The sequence below is a fragment of the Eptatretus burgeri genome, chromosome 1 (genome assembly GCF_056783735.1).
Source record: "Eptatretus burgeri isolate ZD-2024b chromosome 1, Ebu_testis_v1, whole genome shotgun sequence".
NCBI classification, from domain to species: domain Eukaryota; kingdom Metazoa; phylum Chordata; class Myxini; order Myxiniformes; family Myxinidae; genus Eptatretus; species Eptatretus burgeri.
In genome coordinates this window covers 73,248,488-73,269,423 of record NC_140961.1, presented here as the reverse complement: position 1 = coordinate 73,269,423, position 20,936 = coordinate 73,248,488, and the positions used below count along the sequence as shown (strand labels likewise).

Here is a 20,936-nt window from a genome sequence, read left to right as displayed (position 1 = left end):
TTTCCCAACATGAAATCAGAGCAGTCTGATGGAGTACTCTGGGGTGGTGCTCCTGCCACACACCCAGCTCAAATTCATGCTGTGGAAACCAAGGCTTTTAGGATCATTGGTATCTCCCGCGATGAAGCTGAGTCTTTGGGTCTCTCACTCTCTCACCAGAGGCAGGTTGGTGGTCTTTCTGTCTTCTACTGTCACCTCTCTGGCCTTTCCCCCACTGCTCTGTCTGGGATCTGCCCTCCCTATATTTCCTCAGGGTGCTCAAGGTCTGCCAAAAAAAACCCTTCTGGTGAAACTGTCAAAATCAAGAATCACTGCTCACCTTCACTTTCGTTCTTCTCCTTTTTACCCCGCCTCTGGAAGAAACACCTACACTTTTCATTCCCACTCCTTCCAGGACTTCAAAACCGCTGTTCACCACCATCTCATATTTTCCCCAATCCAAAATCTTGATCTTTACTTCCCCTGTTAATCCACCCCAAACCCACCCCTTTCAAATTCCCTGTTTTCCTTCCGGAAAGTCCCTGTAGTGTCCATCTTGTCTACCCCGTGTACCCCGCCCCATCCCTCTTCCATCCACAGATCTCCTATTGTCTCTGTTCCCCACTATTTTGTTCTTTCCTCTCCCAACCCTCTTGTCTCCTGCCTTGTTATATGTTTCTGTGTATTGGCTCTTACACGAGCCTCGACATGGTACATCCAAATAAAAACCAATGTCACTCCGAGGGTGACCAGTATCTTGCCAAAATGTGAACATTATTGACTTATTTATTCAATTAAAGTTACTCAAAAAATTAGGGTTTCATCGACCTTGATGCTTGACCTTTTTGTGACCTTGACCTTTGACCTTGACCTTTATATTTTCGTACAGTTAATGGTATCTCTCCTTCACCGTTGTACATGAAATATCAAGAGATTTTGATGAGAACTGAGGAAATAAAATTTTCATGAAAAATCCGTTTTTTCGTCATGACGTCATCAAATGACGTCATAGCGTCAAACTTTTAACAGATCTGGAAAGCACTTATCAAGCGTTTTCATATGAGGTATTACTCGATTTGGTATCTAAGATTTCAAAATTTGACCTTGGGGTCAAAAACTTTCGACCTCCAGCGCTAACCATGAAGGTCAAGGCCGATCGCCACCAAAAATTAATCAGCTGAGCGCCAGACCATGAACTATATTCCCATGAAGTTTGAAGACGATCCGATCAAAATTACTCAAAAAATAAGGGTTTCGTCGACTCCCCTGATTTGCGACAAAGTGACCTTGACCTTTGACCTTGACCTTGAAAATTTTATGCGCTGAAAGGGACCTCTATAGGACTCTGATATGCGAAGTTACAAAAATTTCCAATGATGACTGTGCTCTGCAGAGTGATCGATACGTGATTACAGACAAACAAACAACAAAAAAAAATAAAAATAAAAATACAAAAAAACGTACAAGCTGACTAACATATCTTGCAAAAACTTCGTTTTGGCAACATAATAATGTTACGTTTGAGGGGGGGGGTATGCATTCAAAGGGTAATTAGGATGTTTAATTTGGTATGCCATGCTGTTCGAGTGTACCAGGATCTCGATGTAATAAGTAGCAATTCAGTGGTGATAAGTTGTCTAGTAAATGTCCATTTCTTCAAGGGGGAAATGATAATTGTCACGTAATTAGATAGGGATACGGGATAGGCTAAGTGTGTCTGCGTAAACCCCTTTTAGTATTCTCTGGAGGCTTGCCGTGACGTCACAGGACAGTGCTGCGGATGGCTCCGCCCCGTGATCACGATTGGCGGAAGGCGACGGCGCAGGGCCAATAAAACGGCTCGATTGGAAGTGACGAGGACGGTAGGATAAAAAGGCTCTGTTCGGGGAAAAGGTGAAGAGGAAGAAGATCGGGACAGAAAAACTGTTTTGGTGGAGGTTGTTGTGCTGGGAGCGTGCTGTGTTGTTGAGCTGATTCGATCCTGTTTTTCATCGTGTCTCGAGGCCTTCCTGTGCCTCGTGCCTCACCTTGGTTGGCTCTGGGGTTCTGCTGGCTCGGAGTACGGGGTCGACCGGCGGGTGGACCTGCCTCCCTCTCCTGCTCGCAACTTGGCGCCAGAACTGGTTCCCTGGCGGCTGTGAGCGGACTTGGGCCAGGACCAGGAGGTCGACAGCACCACGGTGTCTCCTGCCCCTGACGAACGCAACGCCAGCTCGTCCGACGCCAATCCAGGGACTGTTGCGTCCACACCACGGGCCAGCCTGACCACCAGGACCAGCTACGTGTTTGTGTGTGTGTGTGTGTGTGTGTGTGTGTGTGTGTGTGTGTGTGTGTGTGTGTGTGTGTGTGTGTGTGTGTGTGTGTGTGTGTGTGTGTGTGTACCTGGCGCCTTAGAGGGTTTGAGATTTGTATATTCATTGGAATTGTCTGTGTTTTCCCCACGCCCGAACCCACACCACCATCCCGTCGAATCGCCCCGGATCCCTCTTCTTTCCGAGTCTTGTTATTTCTGGTTAGAGAAAATAAACGTTATCAACCCAGTGAAAAGCGACTCGTGCCACCTTCCTCATCCCGTTTGCGGTAGAGCGATTAGAACCGCCATCTTTGGGTTATAAATAAATAAACCGCCTCCATCGTTTCGGCTCATTCTACGTTAGCGGGACTGTTCAAGTCCCGTGAACGTCACAATAAAATAAAATATAACAAAACATTGATTGTTGTGTTTTACTTTCACATGGATTAAATATATATGCTGAATAGGTTTTTGAAGATCCTCTTTACAATTAACTTCTATATATCAAAGTCAAAATAAAATTTCAGTCCCTTGAATTTTTCTATATGGAGGCTTTATGTATGTTGGTATATACAACAACATACAACTGGTATGTTGTTGGTGGACGGCAGCCGTCCGAGCAGAACGCAGCCATTCCCCATGGCTACCACTTCACCATGGGGACAATACCCAAAGATGATGGAACGAATCTTCACAAGTTCATGTTGTGGTTTCTGCAGGCTTGTGAACCGGTTGGTCTAATCCCACATTGTTTTATTGTAATTTGGTTATCTAAACATTTATTTCCAGGCACCCCCAAATTAACTCGATTGCTTGCTTTGGCAAGGTGGTGGAAACATGCACGCAAGCAATCAATCAATCACAAAATATATATATATATATATATATATATATATATATATATATATATATATATATATATATATATATATATATATATATATATATATATATACACACACAGTGGGGAGAACAAGTATTTTGATACACTGCCGATTTTGCAGGTTTTTCCACTTACAAAGCACGGAGAGGTCTGTAATTTTTATCATAGGTACACTTCAATTGTGAAAGACGGAATCTAAAACAAAAATCCTGAAAATCACATTGTATGATTTTTAAATAATTAATTTTCATTTTATTGCATGAAATAAGTATTTGATCACCTACCAACCAGTAAGAATTCCGGCTCTCACAGACCTGTTAGTTTTGTCTTTAAGAAGCCCTCCCATTCTCCACTCATTACCTGCATTAACTGCACCAGTTTAAACTCGTTATCTGCATAAAAGACAGCTGTCCGCACTCAATCAATCAGACTCCAACCTCACCAAAATGGGCAAGACCAGAGAGCTGTCTAAGGACATCAGGGACAAAATTGTAGACTTGCACAAGGCTGGGATGGGCTACAGGACAATAGGCAAGCAGCTTCATGAGAAGGCAACAACTGTTGGCACAATTATTAGAAAATGGAAGAAGTTCAAGATAACAGTCACACTCCCTCAGTCTGGGGCTCCATGCAAGATCTCACCTCGTGGAGCCTCACTGATCATGAGAGGTGTGGGATCAGCCCAGAACTACATGGCAGGACCTGGTCAATGACCTGAAGAGAGCTGGGACCACAGTATCAAAGAAAACCAGAAGTAACACACTACGCCGTCATGGATTAAAATCCTACAGCGCACGCAAGGTCCCTCTGCTCAAGCCAGCGCATGTCCAGGCCCGTCTGAAGTTTTCCAATGACCATCTGGATGATCCAGAGGAGGAATGGGAGAAGGTCATGTGGTCTGATGAGACCAAAATAGAGCTTTTTGGTTTAAACTCCACTCGCCGTGTTTGGAGGAAGAAGAAGGATGAGTTCAACCCCAAGAACACCATCCCAACCGTGAAGCATGGTGGTGGAAACATCATTCTTTGGGGATGCTTTTCTGCAAAGGGGACAGGACGACTGCACCGTATTGAGGGAAGGATGGATGGGGCCATGTATCGCGAGATCTTGGCGAACAACCTCCTTCCCTCAACAAGAGCATTGAAGATGGGGCGTGACTGGGTCTTCCAGCATGACAACGACCCGAAACACACAGCCAGGGCAACTAAGGAGTGTCTCCGTAAGAAGCATCTCAAGGTCCTGGAGTGGCCGAGCCAGTCTCCAGACCTGAACCCAATGGAAAATCTTTGGAGGGAGCTAAAAGTCTGTGTTGCTCAGCGACAGCCCCGAAACCTGAAGGATCTGGAGAAGATCTGTATGGAGGAGTGGGCCAAAATCCCTGCTGCTGTCTGTGCAAACCTGGTTAAGAACTACAGGAAACATCTGATCTCTGTAATTGCAAACAAAGGTTTCTGTACCAAATATTAAGTTCTGTTTTTCTGATGTATCAAAAACTTATTTCATGCAATAAAATGCAAATTAATTATTTAAAAATCATACAATGTGTTTTCAGGATTTTTGTTTAAGATTCCGTCTTTCACAGTTGAAGTGTACCTATGATGAAAACTACAGACCTCTACATGCTTTGTAAGTGGGAAAACCCGCAAAATTGACAGTGTATCAAATACTTGTTCTCCCCACTGTATATATATATATATATATATATATATATATATATATATATATATATATATATATATATATATATATATATATATATATATATATATATATATATATATATATATATATATATATATATATATATATATATATATATATATATATATATATACACACACACACACACACACACACACACACACACACACACACACACACACACACACACACACACACACACACACACACACACACACACACACACACACACACACACACACACACACACACACACACACACACACACACACACACACACACACACACACACACACACATACAGTCATGCGTCGCTTAACGACGTTCTGGGCAACGACGGATCGCATATACGACGGATCTGCCAGCTATGAAAAAAAAAAATTAAAATAAAAAAAAAATGCAACTGAAAAATTCCTATCGCCGTGATGTCAGCTCGTATAAAAATAGCACGTACAATTGTGTACACTGTACAGTACATAATACTTCATAATGATAATAAACGACAGTGTGGCCCTGTTATAATGCGATCGTTGAGGTCCATAAAATCAAATGTCATCGCGAAAAAAACAGGATCGTGTTAAATCGGGATTCAAGGAAATCGGCTTTCAAACTGAACCAATGTTTCCATGTTTACCTTTGAGCAAGTAAATTACCTTTGAATTGAAGAATTCCGCGAATAAATCGTTGTTGTTAGTCGAAATTAAAACACAAATTTATTTTTGGTGAAGCTTTTTATGTTGTCAAAACAATCGCACTGTTCCGAAAATATATATCACAATTGACAGGTGCTCGTTTCTTCATTTGTAAATTATAACATCGATGCAATGATTACATATTTATAAAATCCAAACGCCAATGATTCACCTTTCTATAATCGATGTGAGAGGAGATTGTAAGCTGCTGCAAGCAACACCGATGGCCGTCATGAACAGCACAAAGGTAAATCTAACGTGTCTTCTGTCTCTCTTGGATGTGTTATAATTGCCGACAGTATTCTGTACAGTAACATGCTGTACAGGTTTGTATCCGAGGAGCAATAGGCTACACCATATAGCCGAGGTGTCTAGGTTTGTGGAAGTACGATGTTCGAAAACGAAAACGAAAAAAAAAATGATGTTCGCACAACGACAACGTCGCTTAACGACACGTTTCTCAGAACGTAACCCCGTCGTTAAGTGGCGCATGACTGTATATATATATATATAAATATATATTATTCTGGCACTTCGCTCTGTCCAGAGGTGGCCTCCATTGAACTCTGCGATCGATTCGCCTCTTCCTGCATGGGAAGATGCGCCCAAAATGGTGCCGAGCCACTTTCTGGGTGGGAAACGTACATGACGTAATTTGTGAGGTGGTATTCAACACCAGTGCTCACCAACTGCCATGCAGCTTCTTCTCGTGAACAAATATGCCGAATGTTCCCCTCTCTCGCAACAGGTTCGGTCCCAATGATCGTCCACCTTCCTCGACCACACGACGAGACGATCTCTGAGGGCCCGTGATTAGACCATGAGGCACGCTCTTCTTCCCTCCTCAGAACGTACACACTTCACAGCTCAGCCGAACAGGAATGGCCAGCGTCTTGCCCAGCATGCTGCAAATTTACAGCACAACACGAGAATCACCCAGCCATTTCATCATGCCGAGAGGAGAGCAAAGCGAGATCCTCTGTCCCAGCCACGTTTCTCACCAACCGTGGCCTGTCTCACTACTACTGTCTCCTCCTCGATCATCCCCCCTCCCACCCGCCCCGCCCCCCGCCTTCTCACATCACACTCACCAATCATAAGCCTTGGGGGAGTGACTTGCTGGGATGAAGCCAGGAAGGCGTGGCTTCTCACCTGCTTGGACGTGCGGCATGTTATTATGGTTGTTGGTGTTATAAAAATGTAATTCTTTCATTGCTGGTTTGTAAATACAAAAACGTAGGAAAAGCTCACAGGGGGCAATTGCATACTGGGGGAAATGTGCCTTAACCCCTATATAATTAACATAGCACCACCCCGTGTGGTGACACGTAACACTTAAGCTCACAGTTTCCCTACTTAATTTACACTCGTATAACCCGCACTCTGCGCGACATGTTGGGGTGGGTGTGTTTGAGAAAGGAACTGATGCAGAGTATCAGTAGTAATTTTACTTTAATGCAGTAAGTGGAATACGATTTCACTGTTTCAGTACCATTTTATTTCCTTTTTTTGTACCATGCACCTCATATGGTCTTTGAGATAATGTAAGCCGAATATCACGTTACTCGAGCGCAGAACAAAGTCGAAGATAGCGCGACACGAAACCACATACTCGGAAATAATATACAAGATGTCTCCTACACCTCCACGGCAGACCAAGCGAACTCTATACTATCCTAACGCGCTCTGAAATTCATCCATCCTCCATAACCATCACAATATGTATGATTGTGGTTAGCTCATGTGGATGGGGGAGTGAATAAACTGTGAAGGCATTTGGTGGGGGAGGAATGGAGGGATGAGAGATAGGGTGTGGGGTACGGGGAGGTTAGGAGAGTTGTGGGAATAGAGCGAGTGTGTGAAGGTGTGACAGAGGACGTGGGTGTAGGAGGGAGTGGACAATGGGAGGAGGGGTTAGATGTGGCATTAAAAGTGAAATGGCCATCTAATTGCAAAGCCCTTAACATGTGGAAACCTTAACCAAATGATAAGCTCCCACAAGGCATAAACATTTTCACCATTAAAAAATAACTTAAAAATCTATTAATGGAGAAATGTGTTTTTGTGTCTATTTTCTTCCTGTTGGTGCATCCCTGTTACCTTTATACACGAAAGGGTCATCAGTCTTTGGCAAGATCGCATGCAGTCTTCTCCGTGAGAGAGGCAGTTTCCTCCATATGCCATGCCTCCAACACTTGCCTTCTGGTCTGGTACAAGGTTGTATCAAAATGTTTATGCTGTCCCTTCAGGGATTATGCGAAGCAAGTCCTTAACTCGTTTGATGTTGGTTGCCTTTTTTTGGATGGTTAATATTCAAAGATCTCAGTGCTCTCTGATATGCTGGCCTATAGTCCTTCCCATCTCTCCTCTGTAGTCTGCCCCCATAGCCATAGGGAACTTGTATAGACCACACCTACCCTGTCATCTTAATACACAGAAACCTTTGGGTGGTTCCTGTGCAGTGTCCCTCGTCTTCGGCACTGTAATACCGCGATAAAGTTTGGGCAACAGCGGCCTTCAAGGTCATTCCAGATGCCTCACCTCTCTTCGCTCTATTGTAGATGGTGTGTCATGTGCTTTTTTTTTTTGTGTTTTTACCACTGCTTGGTTCTGGTCATTCGGATGGTGTGTGTGTGTGTGTGTGTGTGTGTGTGTGTGTGTGTGTGTGTGTGTGTGTGTGTGTGTGTGTGTGTGTGTGTGTGTGTGTGTGTGTGTGTGTGTGTGTGTGTGTGTGTGTTTTCTATCATCTGCCTTGTTTAAAACTCTTGTCAAGGCCCCTTGTCACAATCATGTCCAAGAAAGTGAGCGATCCAGCTTTCTCATTCTTGTCGGTGAATTTAATGGAGGAGAATGTTTTGCCAATACCCTCCTGGATCACGCTGACTGCCTCACTGTGATCGATGACGTAAGTATTGTTCACATAACGATACCAATTGTATGCCTGCAATTGGAGGGACAGAATAGCTCGTCTTTCCAACTTCACCTCCACCATATTTGCAACGAAAGTTAGCACTGTCAGTGTGAAGCCATGGCAGCGCCAAAACCTGCTTATATTACAGTCCACCGAAAACAAAATAGATGGAAGATAGGCATGCATTGAGAAAGTCACATACATCCCTGAGATGTAATGAATCGCCAACTTTTTTTCCAGCATTCATTCCCCATTTGTATTGTGGTTGCCCCTGATGTTTGTCAGCAATGAAAGTATATATTTTATAGGGATGTAAGCAACCATGTTTCACTTCATTCAGAAGTTCATACTGCAGCTCTGAGGAAGACATAAAAAATGCAATACTTTCAACCCTCATCACTTTGGGCCACAGATGATGCATCAGGCATAGGAAAGCACTCTGGCCTCGTTGATTGGTTCGGAACTTTGCGATGGCAATTTTGAATTCTGGTCAAGAGGTCTCAGCCTGAGGCTGTGCAAACCAAAAAGCATAGGATAGAATGTGACAGTCTGACCACGTAATCTGTTACCCTCTTCCAGGAATTTCAAAAACCAGTTTGCTATCTGGAACATGACTTGAGGCATAACTGCACATTGGCATTCCAAAAAGTAAAGCCCGTCTCATCCTTCCATCCTTCTCCATCCATGACAAACGTCTCAATGAAGTTAAATGTATGAATAAATTATTAGATGGACTAATATTAAAGTTGACTTTGAAAGACCAAGCTATTCCTCAGTACCCGAGAGCTCATTGCTCTACACAGCATGCCATTTGTGTAAAGAGCTGTCGGGTATTAGTTCCCAACTCTCGGCTGCGGAAACTGTTCCACTTTATATTTTATGATGCGGTGGATACCAATGCCTTGGGTGTCATCACATTCACTTAATAGGAGGTTTAAGGCAAGTTTGTTGAAGCTTCTATCTTACTGTAGATAGTTTGGTAATCTCTGGTTTCTGCTGTCTTGTTTTTTCCTCACGGATATCACCGATAGGCTCGGCAATAACCTGTGCCACAAAAATACAACTTTCAAGAATTTTTTTGAATACAAATAGCTCACTGGAAATAGACTTAATATTTGGGACAATAAACGTGTCAGCAGTTTTACGTTAACAGCATTTTAAATCCAAAACGTATTCTGTGCTTGTGCTTCCACAAACTGTCAAAGTTTTAGTAACTTGTTGAAATATTTGCACAAATGCCAGTGGATTACTCTGCACACACTGTAATAGCTTTGTGAACTAGTACTGTATACAGTTGTTCTTGCACAAGTGCTTTGCATCTCGAAAGAAGGTAATTTCCGTTTAGAATTTGTGGAACCTACGCTTTTGGTTTCACTCGGTCCTGCCATATTTCAGAGCAGCTAATGTACCGGTACTTTCCTTGGCTTTACATATCTATTATGATGCCAGTTCAGCTATCTTCTTAAACGTTCCGTTGAGCCTTTCCTTTCTGTTTCTGTTTTGTGCAGTTTATTTAATTTTTTCCCCCCCCCAAATCTTCCTGCTATTCTGCAATTCTCCCAATTGGAGACATGTATTTGCTGTTTTTGGTTTTTTTGTCTTTGAATTTTCTTTCATCACCTTTGCAAGTTTGGTGCTATATTCCCTTCTATTTCACTTTTCAGATGTTACATTCTCCAATTAGCCTTGCCTGTTTTGGTGTCTGTGTTTATGTCGGTCAGTTTACGAGTCCGCACACAAACCATCTTTATTGTTGCACCCCCCCCCCCCCAATCGGCCTGAAACTCAGTTCGATAAAGTTGTTGACAATAACCATAATGTTTTTGCATCCAACTTAACCATCAGTTGATTTATTTATTTACTTTTTCATTACCTTTAATATGGATTATATCAAAGTTATCAGTACCGGCTCTTGAGTGTGGATTTGCTCACACTGTCTGTGGTTTGAGATATGCTGCAGTGATTACTGGCTTGATCAGCACCGCCAACTTGTCTTGGGCACAGTTCGACAAAGTGCAAGGAATGTAGGGTGGGTGGTAAGAATTTATGAAGTGACCCTACATTCATTGCATAGAATGGACTTGTGCAAGTGATGGAAAGTACAGTATATCCATGAAGAGAAATGTCTGATACATTATTTGGCAATAACTTTCCATAAAGGCACAAATTTTGTGTAATGATGGAATAACCTGGCAGGGGAGGTCGAAGTGGATACAACGGAGCATACAGATGTTGACATACCAGATGTTCAAGACTTGAGCATAATAAGGTGGGATTGTGTTAAGACAGGCAGTTGGGGTGAGCGGAGGAGAAGATAAGAAGGGGGGAGGCACAAGCAGCTGTCTCAAGATCAAGCACTGCAATGTGTGCTCTTACCATATACAGTAGCAATGCTTTCAGTGAGATTTGTTGCATGTTTGTAGGAAGTGATTGATAATGGAATATTAAGTAGTAGAAGGGAGAGAGGGGGGTCTCGTATAGTTTGCGGGGGTGGTTGGAGGCTTAAAAAATGTGGGGTTGTGAAAAGAAGAAGGGGGATGTGGCAAATGCGAGCATTGAGGGAGAAATAGAAATGGGAGAGCGAACCTTGGCAAAAAGGAGGTACAACACGTGTTGCCGTGGCAAAACTACAGCTCTGACACTTGTCGTCGAGAAGGGTAGGAGGGGCATCACACAGAAACAACTAAAATGTGAAACAAATGTAACAAATGAACATTAGAAACCTTCGCTTCAAATTCTATGATTTAACAACTTCTTTACAATTTGGCGAACATTCAGTTCCGATGCGAGATAAAGAGAAATAAGAAGTCATTGACATTTGTCTGGCACACACACACTCCTGCTTTGGATTGTGTAGCTGTAATTATGATTGAAAAAGAACATAGCGATGAGTAAGTTAAAAAAAAAAATCCAATTAAGAAATGGCACTGCACTTTCCGAGAATACCATTCATGTGATAAACAGGTACACAAGATTACTCTCACAAAGTCTATAAATGATCTTGTTAAGTGGTGTATTGATAGCTGGTAGTTTTATGCTGGCATACCTATGATTCACTTTGGAATTTATTGTCTGTTATTTTGGATTTTATAAATGTTTGCCTTTAGATACTGGCTGTAAATATCGGGTTGAGGAAAATGTGACAGTCGTGAACCAGGAAGAACGGGTGAGTTGACATCGGCGGTTCAGTTCGTGTAACTGGAAATCTGATTACGTACGGTGCTGTAGAGCATACTGTAGGTTGATGATCATTTTTTGTGGTTGGCCATCTGGTTTCAATGCGTCCTTGCATCTGTGTTGAAGACGTGGTTTAGGGAAAGGAAGGTGGGATTTGGTTGTAAAAGCAGTCGGTGTGAACGAGGCATAACGGACAACCTGGTTTCTATTGCTGTCTGCTTTGTAAGATCCCATGTTCTTTGTTGGATCTCATCCCGGAAAAGATCCTGTGCTGATTTGGGATTATCCACAGGGAATGCCACAGTGGTTTGCACACTCTGACCTCCAGTGCACCTCATTTTATGGTCTGTGATGGTGGCCTTACCAGGGGATGTTCCTGTAATGTGGGTTTTCAATGCAGTGACCAGTTCATGGGATTTATCTGGGTTAAGGCTCAATACCTGAAACATCAGCTTCTCCTTTCCTCCCACGGTGGTTAGCCTACATCGATCAATGTCTTGTTGATTGAATGCATTGTTTCACCTGTCTGCCGACTCAGATCAGTACTAGCCTTCACCTGCTCAACTAGTTCTTCATTCTCCGTCGGATTTATCTGTTTGTGGTAATGACACTACTACACTTCATTACTGCAAAAGGCGATGCAGGATTTTGAAAAGGAAAGGTTTCCGCGAGTTGAAAAATAACGGCCTGCACTCCAGGTGTCGTGATGATTGGAGATCTCTAAACATGACGTTGAAATAATTTAATACACGTGTTGAGGGTAACAAATTATTTTTCTTGAAAACAGGGAGGGAAGGGTGCATTCCAAAAACCTGAAGCCCCTCTCCCATCCCTTCCTCTCAGCTTCCCTTGGATCCGCCTCTGGTAGTTGATCAAATGAAAACTCAATTTTAAATGAACGGGATGCATCTTCAATTAACTGTATCAGAGACTTATAATTGAGTGTGTTGCAAGAAAATAATAATTTGGTTTAATACATATGCAATAGTCAAAAAAAAAAAAACACAAAAACAACAACAACACCACCACCATGGTTGTTGAAAATGAGTGAAGGACATTTGTTAAAGACGACTGTGGAAAAAAAAAATGTCTCAGTTGTGATGTAAATGTTTAAAGTGTGGTTTTAATGAGTTTATCAATAAAGAGAATGAAGATCATGTGGAACAAGTCGGGTAAGAATGAAAAGAGTTGACGATACCGAACGTGAAGGGAGGAGGGTTAAAGAGCCGGTTTACACTCGCCGGTTGTGTCGCCTGCAGTCTGCCGACAGGCCGCGCCCTGTGTGATCCTGGGTGGGAACCAGCAACGGATATAAACGGGAACAGCAGTAGATGCCGGATGTGGCTTGGTGTGGCGATGAGCGGTTAGGAGATGCAGGCCGGTCGCCGGCATGATGGCAGGGCCGAGCGCCCTTCAGTACCATGGCTAGCAACGGGCGCCTCTCGCTGAGCTCGCCTAATGGTAAGGCTAAATGAGACTCGCCCTTTGTTTCTTCATGGAGATTCAAACGTGCTTGCGCATTCCATGGACCTGCCATTGTGTGCGCCTCTCCTTCATGACGGGTTTCGTGTTTTCTCGGTTGAATCGGCCCACGTGAGGAATGGCATGATGTAATTGAATCGGGCATGTAACCCTAGTTGTGTTGTAAATTGAGCTCTTGGAGGTACTGTGTAGCTTCGCATCAGCATGATTACTGAGCAATGACTTCACGGAGCTCAAGAAAAATTTACAATATTTTAAAAGAATTATTCGCCTTTCTATTTTGGAACATTTTCTCTTTTTATCACATTTGATCGTTTTTTCAACCTGGTGGTCGAGGGAAGCCTGGACTCCTACATCCTGATTTCTTCATGTATGCTGAATCATCGGGCATGTGAATCGTCAACATTATTTAATTCCCGAATATTGTGATCAAATATATCAGATTCTTTTTCTGTCAGTGCATTCACTGTTGGACGCTGTCGCAGTATCGTGCATATTTTGATCCTTGTGATTTTGTGCGTTGACTAATTATGTTGTACATTGTCATGAAGTTGTTGATTAGATTGATTGATTGACTATTTTAGTTTTTAACCTCACAAGCTGAGATGATTCGGGTGAAATGACATTTTAGATCAACAAAAACATGACTCTTTACACAAGCTGCATGCATGAAAGGCAGCCAGGGGTGGATAAAAATAGGAGATACATAGGTGCGGGATCCGTTCGAGTGCGCAATGGTGGGACCCAGCGAGGGATGAGAACGGGCGCTATGCCGAGTGGAGACTTGAAAGACACAAAAAGTGTTTGTGTTTGTCCTTTTGTGTGCCCTTGATTTGATGTGCACAGCTATCCTTGACCGAAGTTCAAAATTTCCTTTCATTTTCAATGAGATGCTGTTTTTGAATCGGCATTTTGTTTGGTCACTGCTATGTTCGTGAACTGGTTTGTTTATGTACTGTACGCTGTAATTTGTCTGTGTTAATTTATTGGTGTGCATTGCTTGTCACCTTCTTCTTGTTTCTAATTCTAACCTCTGCAATGATGCGGCACATTCCTTCCTGCCCTCCAACCTTCAAAATCTGTCGCTGCCTCGTATGGCACTTTTTTGGCATAATGCCTCTACTGACAAAATCGCCAGAGGCATTATGTTTTTGTGTTGTCCGTACATACATACATGTTGTCCCATCGTATATGTGTCCATCCATGCTAATTACCTCGCCACCGAAGGTGAAGGATGTTATGTTTTCACCCCTTTCTGTCTTTGTTTATCTCTCTGTTTGTTTGTGTGCAGGATATCTCAAAAAGTTGTGGACAGGCTGGGTGTGTGACGAGGACGAACTGATTAGATTTTGGTGAAGATCCGGATCCGACGACTAGAATGTTTAAAGTGATTCTTCACCATTGAAAGATAGAGCCAAAAGCGATATATTGTTGTGGAGCCGAGTTTCGGCGACGAGCACGACCGCCAGGTGGAGCAGTCGAGTCTGCTCCACCGAACACCCGAAATTTATAGGTCATCACCCCGGATAACTCTGGAGCCGACAGGTCCCTTAACGGACCAAAGATCGCCAATAGATTGACCGCGTGGGATAGGGTCAATTGCCAATTTCAATTTACCTAAATTCCCACGTCCAAACTACCGGGGAAATTCACCCTCGGCGGAGCTCGAGCGGAACGAGCCGTTAGCGTGCTCGAACCGTGCGTTACCCGAGCGGATGGTTACCGACGTCCGTCGGTCCAAATGCACAATTTTACCCTCGCTACTTCTCAACACGCAATGAAAAAAGAAACATTGTGAAACCAATGAAAGAAACACAAAAACGAGCTGAAACATTTAACAGGGGATTTATTTATAATGGGGGGAAGGGAACACACAAGAGCAGAGTTATTCGCCGAAGAGGAAATGCAGTCAATGTACAAGCAAAAGCACTGAACAGTTGCGACTTAAAGACGGGCCCACACACAGACACACACACAGAAATGGACCCCAATGGTCTTTATTGAAGGCTTCCAGCTTGAGGACAGGTGAACTGGAGACCAGAGCCTGTGCTTGGACCTGTCCACCTCGTGTGGTTTTCGACGATCTGGCTTGGCGGGACTCGAACCCGCAACACGATGCCGCTCCAAGCACCAGGTACCACGCTCTCCAACCGGTCACGCACCAATCGACCAAGGCCAAGGAGACCAGAGGCGACGATGATCCAGCTCTGCAGGACTCAAACCTGCAACACAATGACGACCACCACAACGACGACCACGACCCCAAGATGACAACCAGGTGACAACCATGACGACCGACCCCGATCCCAGCCTGGCATTCCTTTTATTTCCTTCATGTCCGGGGTGAGAAAATCGCCCTCTGAGGCGGCCTCCACCCTCATTGGCCGGCGTGTCGTGGGAAAGTCGAACTCTGTGGCCATCTCAACCCTCATTGGCCGGCGTGTCGTGGGAAAGCCGCCCTTTGTGGCCATCTCAACTCTCATTGGCCGGCGTGTCGTGGGAAAGCTGCCTTCTGTGACCATCCCAACCCTCATTGGCTGGCGTATCGTGGGAAGCCGCCCTCTGTGGCCATATCAACTCTCATTGGTCGGCGTGTCGTGGGAAAGCCGCCTTCTGTGGCCATCTCAACCCTCATTGGCCGGCATGTCGTGGGAAAGCCACCCTCTGTGGCCTGATTGGACAAGGGGCACGCCCCTGCCATCCTGGGCGGAGTCCCGGTCTGAGGCGATGGAAATCTCCGCTCACGTACGTGGCTGGACACGCGTGGGCAATGGCGTCGGTGTGTGGAGTGAAGTGAAGGAGGTTTGTTGCAAACTAATCTCCGCAGCGCACACATGTAATTCCCATTAGACACAGGTAGGGGACCCTAACTATAAACACACACGTACCGATAAAACTGTTCAATTGGGACCGCTGTCTGTCTGTGTGCACAAGGCTTCCAGATTCATAACACTACCCCCTCCCCTTTTTACAGACTCGTCCCGAGTCGTCAAATTTGCGTGTGACCATCATGTGTAAGGTTTCCCCTAGTACATTTTAACTACTGATCCCTGAGTGTGACATTTTTTTTATACACGTCCCAAAAATGAATAACCTCGTGCGCTGTGTAACAAACTAACAGACTCACTTGGACAAATTAAATGAATTGCCGGCGCTAACACAAACAACAGGTGGGTTAAACTTATTTACAATTTTACCTCAACTATTTACACTAACCATGGCCCAGGACCTGTCATCTGTGGGAAAGAAGGCACAATAATGTCAACAGTTTGTGTGGGTGAGTGCTCAGCAGCTGAAGGTCAGTCGTCCTCAGGGTCTGCTCAAAAGGTCCCCCTTATGTTTGTTGCAGTGAACCTTCTTCTTTCCATTTCTTTCATACCCCCAGTTGCTGGAGGAAACTCACCCTAACACGGCAGGTCATGCACCGTCCCACAGGCCTTTTGAAGTGGCCTTTCTGCAAGAAGAGGTGGCCAGGCCGCTCAATGCAGTCTATGGCTCATGGAAATGGATGGAGATAGACTGGATGCAAAAACGAATGATGGATGGTGTAGCTGCCTGCAGGGCAGTCCTTGCAACACACACTGAAGGAGATGGTCCTGGCGCACATGGTGATGGTGAACACAGAGGTGCATGCAAATAAGGGTTAGCAGGCATGGGGTTATGGCAAAGGCAGGCAAATGAGGCATGGCAAGGCAAGGCAATGCAGACCAGCAACTGTAGCACAACAGGCCGGCATGCGAAGCTGGCCGGCCTTGGTCTCGTTCCGTGAGGTTTGTGGAGGGAGTGCGGTGGTGCTGGCCGCTCTGGCAATTGGCTCGGACCTAACCTACGGTCTCCCCCCAACCTATCGCCTTTGCCTGTCTTTGTCCATACCCACTCCCTTAATTTGCAACAACAAAATTTAGCCCCTTTTATTTATTTATTAATTTATTCTTATAATTTTGTCTCCCTAACCCCCTTTATCGTCTTTGTCTGGCTCACCGATCCTGTCAACCTAAGCCAACCTGTCAGCCTACTCCCAACCCCTAAGTTCTTTTTTTTTGGAGGGGAATAAGGAAGAGACGAGTGTCCTGTCTCGAGGCCCAACAAAGCCTCAGAATAGCCTCCCACATAATTCAGCAGTCTTCTCCACAGTGAGTCCAGCGGCCTACAGAGAGCGAAAGGATGGATGGTGCGAAGGAGTACATTTACTAACTATCCTAGCATTTATTATACTTTAAACTATCCCCGGGGCTTTTCAAAACGCCTGACACTTTAAACCATCGGTTCTAAATACCATGATTCCCGTCGCCTGTGTTGGTGCCCATTATTAATTTGGGCCCTGCCCACAAATTTTCACTCGTGCCCTTGCACAATTTCATGGCTGGGCAGTGTGGCTCACTTGGCAGGGATTTCCCTCCTGCCAGACTCAAACTACGGCACCCCGTGCCCTGAGGCTGTCTCCGAGCCTACCTGCTCCCTATGAACGCGGGGGGTTGCCCTTCCTGGCATTGCCCTCCTCTGATGCCCACGTGGCATTTGGGCGCTTCGGGTCCCGTTTCCGACGGTCGCCCATGCCCACTACACTATCCCGGTCCCTTGGACCCTTGGCCTACTCTGGCCGACTGTCCGGTCCCCGGGGTGCCCTTACTCTACTCACCTTTGAACAGCCACGCTCCCAGCCGGTCCATGGACTCCTGCACCCTTCCAAATGGGTTCTGAGCGTTCTTCCACCACCAACAACAGAACGAACTCCTTTTGGTAAATTTGACTAACCCACTAACTAACATTACACTGACCCTGGGGTCACTTGGGTGGGATTCACTCCTCCCCCCACTCATTCATTCGCACCATACATTCCACATTCACTCCACTCACACACTTGGGCCCGCTGTCCCACATTCACTTATTACACACTTCTCATTTTTCAATCCACTTCACGCTTTACCTATGTTCCCCGAGCTAACTCGTGCTTCCCGTCATCCCTTACTCTCATGCACGTTCCATTTAATCTACGCAGCTAAGCTATGTCCCCACTACACATTCCATGTCTGTCCGTGTCTCCCAAAACCCATTTCACATTTCTAAATCTAACCTAAATTCCCACTAACTCATTCCACAGGCCCCATGAAGATGGCTCATGCCCCCATGAGGCTGGTCTAACTGAGCTAAACCCATCCTGCTAACTAATGCTCCTATGCCCAAACGAGATGCTTGCCACATCCTGGCCGGGCCGTGTACTTGGAGTAAGGCTCAACGAGCCTTGCGTCTCCACGGGAGCGGTGGTCCTGGCTAAGGTTACTTCGGTCCGATCTATCCATGAGGGCGTAAGGTCGCCCTTGTAGGGTCTCAGGCGGTCCGCGTGGACGATACGGGGAAGGGCCCATGGTCCCATCTTGATCTTTATGACCACGTCACTAATTTGCGCCAGGACGACCCCCGGGCCCTGCCAGGGCTTGGTGAGTTTCGGGCATCTGCCCTTCCTCCTCCGGGGATTGAAGAACCAAATCTTCATTCCCGGGGGATACTCACTCGCCTGGCTACGGTGGGCGTGCCTGCGCTTAATTTTCACACCCGCCTGTTGGAGTTGGCGGCGAGCGAAGGCATGGACTTTTTCCATGCCTTCCTCCAACTGACATGCGTAGCTCTTCCCTGGCGGTCCGTCGGGACGCTCAGGCGTCGGGCCGCACAGCAAATCGACGGGGGCTCGCAGCTCCCGTCCGTACATGAGCAGCGCGGGGCTACAGGCGGTGGCTCCATGCTGACTCGTGCGGTAGGCCATCAACAGATACGGGAGATGTTCGTCCCAGTCATCCTGACAATCGGCGGTGAAGAGGGCCAATTGTTGAATTATGGTTCTATTGAATCTCTCCACCATGCCGTCGGATTGTGGCCTTTTGGCTGTTGTTCAGGTTTTTCGAATTGATAGGAGACTGCACACTTAGGAGTCCTTCTAGTTTTCACTGTTTTCTCTGCAACCTCTTAACCGATTGACACAAAAGTTTCATCATAGGTGTCACTACTTATGTAGAACGGTTTAATGCTGATTTAATTATGATGTCCCCGATTACGTGGTGTGGCAGCCATGTTGGTAAAAAGGAAAAAACTTTGGACCTCTGTATCTTTGAAACCGCTCCATCAAATAAAAAATGAAACTTGGCACAGCACACGTCAAGTACTCCCCATGAGAATTTTTTGATATTATAGGTGGCTTCGTTCTGACGACATAATTGTATACGTCGACCGCTTTATCCAATCGGCACGAAAATTTTTGAGGGTCATCTCAGGATAAATTGTATTTGGGGGTGGGGGAGGGGGGGAGTTGATGACGTCATTGGTTACGTGTTTTGGCAGCCATATTGTTTTTTAACATAAAAGCCTTCAAAAATCTCAAACGGCTGAACAGATCAAGGCAAAACTTTACAGGTATGATTGCCAATCCATCAGGAACAAAACATTCTCCACCTTTGATGTCATAGGTCACATGGTCTGGCAGCTATGGTTTATTTGAAGGATAAACCTTTAAAAATCCTCTTATCCAGAAAGGCGCTGCCTCGTACGGCACTTTTTTCACCCACATGTTCCCCAAACCCTGGGGATACCAGGGTGTTCACAAATAATTAATGGGTCACATGGTCTGGCAGCCATATTGCATTGAACGAAAATCTTAAAACATTATTTCTCTTGAACCGCTTCATCAATAAACGTGAAACTTCACAGTTATGATCTTGTGGTCATGAGGAATATATATATATATATATATATATATATATATATATATATATATATATATATATATATATATATATATATATATATATGTTTTTAATTTCAACCTGATCAGACGCATGGTCTGGCAGCCAGAATTATTTAAATTTTTGAACCTGGGTTCAGGGATTTAAAATAAATTTGGAAAAAGTATGTTTAATGATGTAATAATGTGGGCAGAGGCATATCTGGTGACGTGATGTCGAAGAGTGCCCTTCTAGGTTTTTATAGCTTTTATTCTACCACTTCCATCTCTTCACAAGATAAGAATATTTGTTGTCTCTGCACATCGCAGCAGCTTTTTATCATTCATCTCACACTTTTTTTTTCCTGCTTGCCTCCACTGCTGGTTGTCTCTCACCTATCCTTTCTCACCCCCTCCTCCCACTCCACTGTGTCAAACCCATACATAACATTTCTTTGTGTGTGCATGCATGCGTGCGTTGGTGTTGCTTTTCCAAATCAAGTTGTGTTATTGAACTGAATTTTTGAGATGTGATAAATCCCTTCATGTCAAATAATTTCTCCATTTCCAAATCTGTTAATTGAACAGCACTTGGGAAATGACATACCTCCGCCAGGCTGAACAGTTTACGTTTTGCATCCCACTGATGGGCTGGATCTGAACCAAAATCGAATCCGCTTGTTCTTGTCACCAACTCAACTCATCCACTTAGTTTTGTCCTAACTCGTCCAAGCTTTTTGAGATATCATATATATTTATATACATATATATATATTTTTTATTTATTTATATATATATAAATATGTATATATATATATATATATATATATATATATGTATATATGTATATATATATATATATATATATATATGTATATATATATATATATATGTATATATATATATATATATATGTATGTATATATATATATGTATATATATATATATATATATATGTATATATGTATATATATATATGTATGTATATATATATATGTATATATATATATATATATATATATATGTATATGTATATATATATATATGTATATATATATATATATATATATATGTATATATATATATATATATATATATATATATAT

General features: G+C 44.0%; 1 protein-coding gene across 6 annotated transcripts in view; it reads left to right on the top strand.

Moving 5' to 3' along the window:
- The window catches only part of LOC147034741 (TBC1 domain family member 14-like), a 115,912-nt gene that overhangs the window by 31,062 nt on the left and 63,914 nt on the right, over positions 1-20,936 (top strand). For 2 of the 6 annotated variants that reach the window (XM_085888168.1, XM_085888158.1), the window contains exon 1: positions 12,843-13,097. The exons of the other annotated variants lie outside the window; for them this stretch is intronic. In XM_085888168.1, coding sequence (XP_085744294.1) covers positions 13,095-13,097 — 3 coding nt within the window. In that variant the 5' untranslated portion in view covers positions 12,843-13,094. Of the gene's footprint in view, positions 1-12,842; positions 13,098-20,936 lie in introns of those variants that run through there. 6 annotated transcript variants of the gene reach the window in all.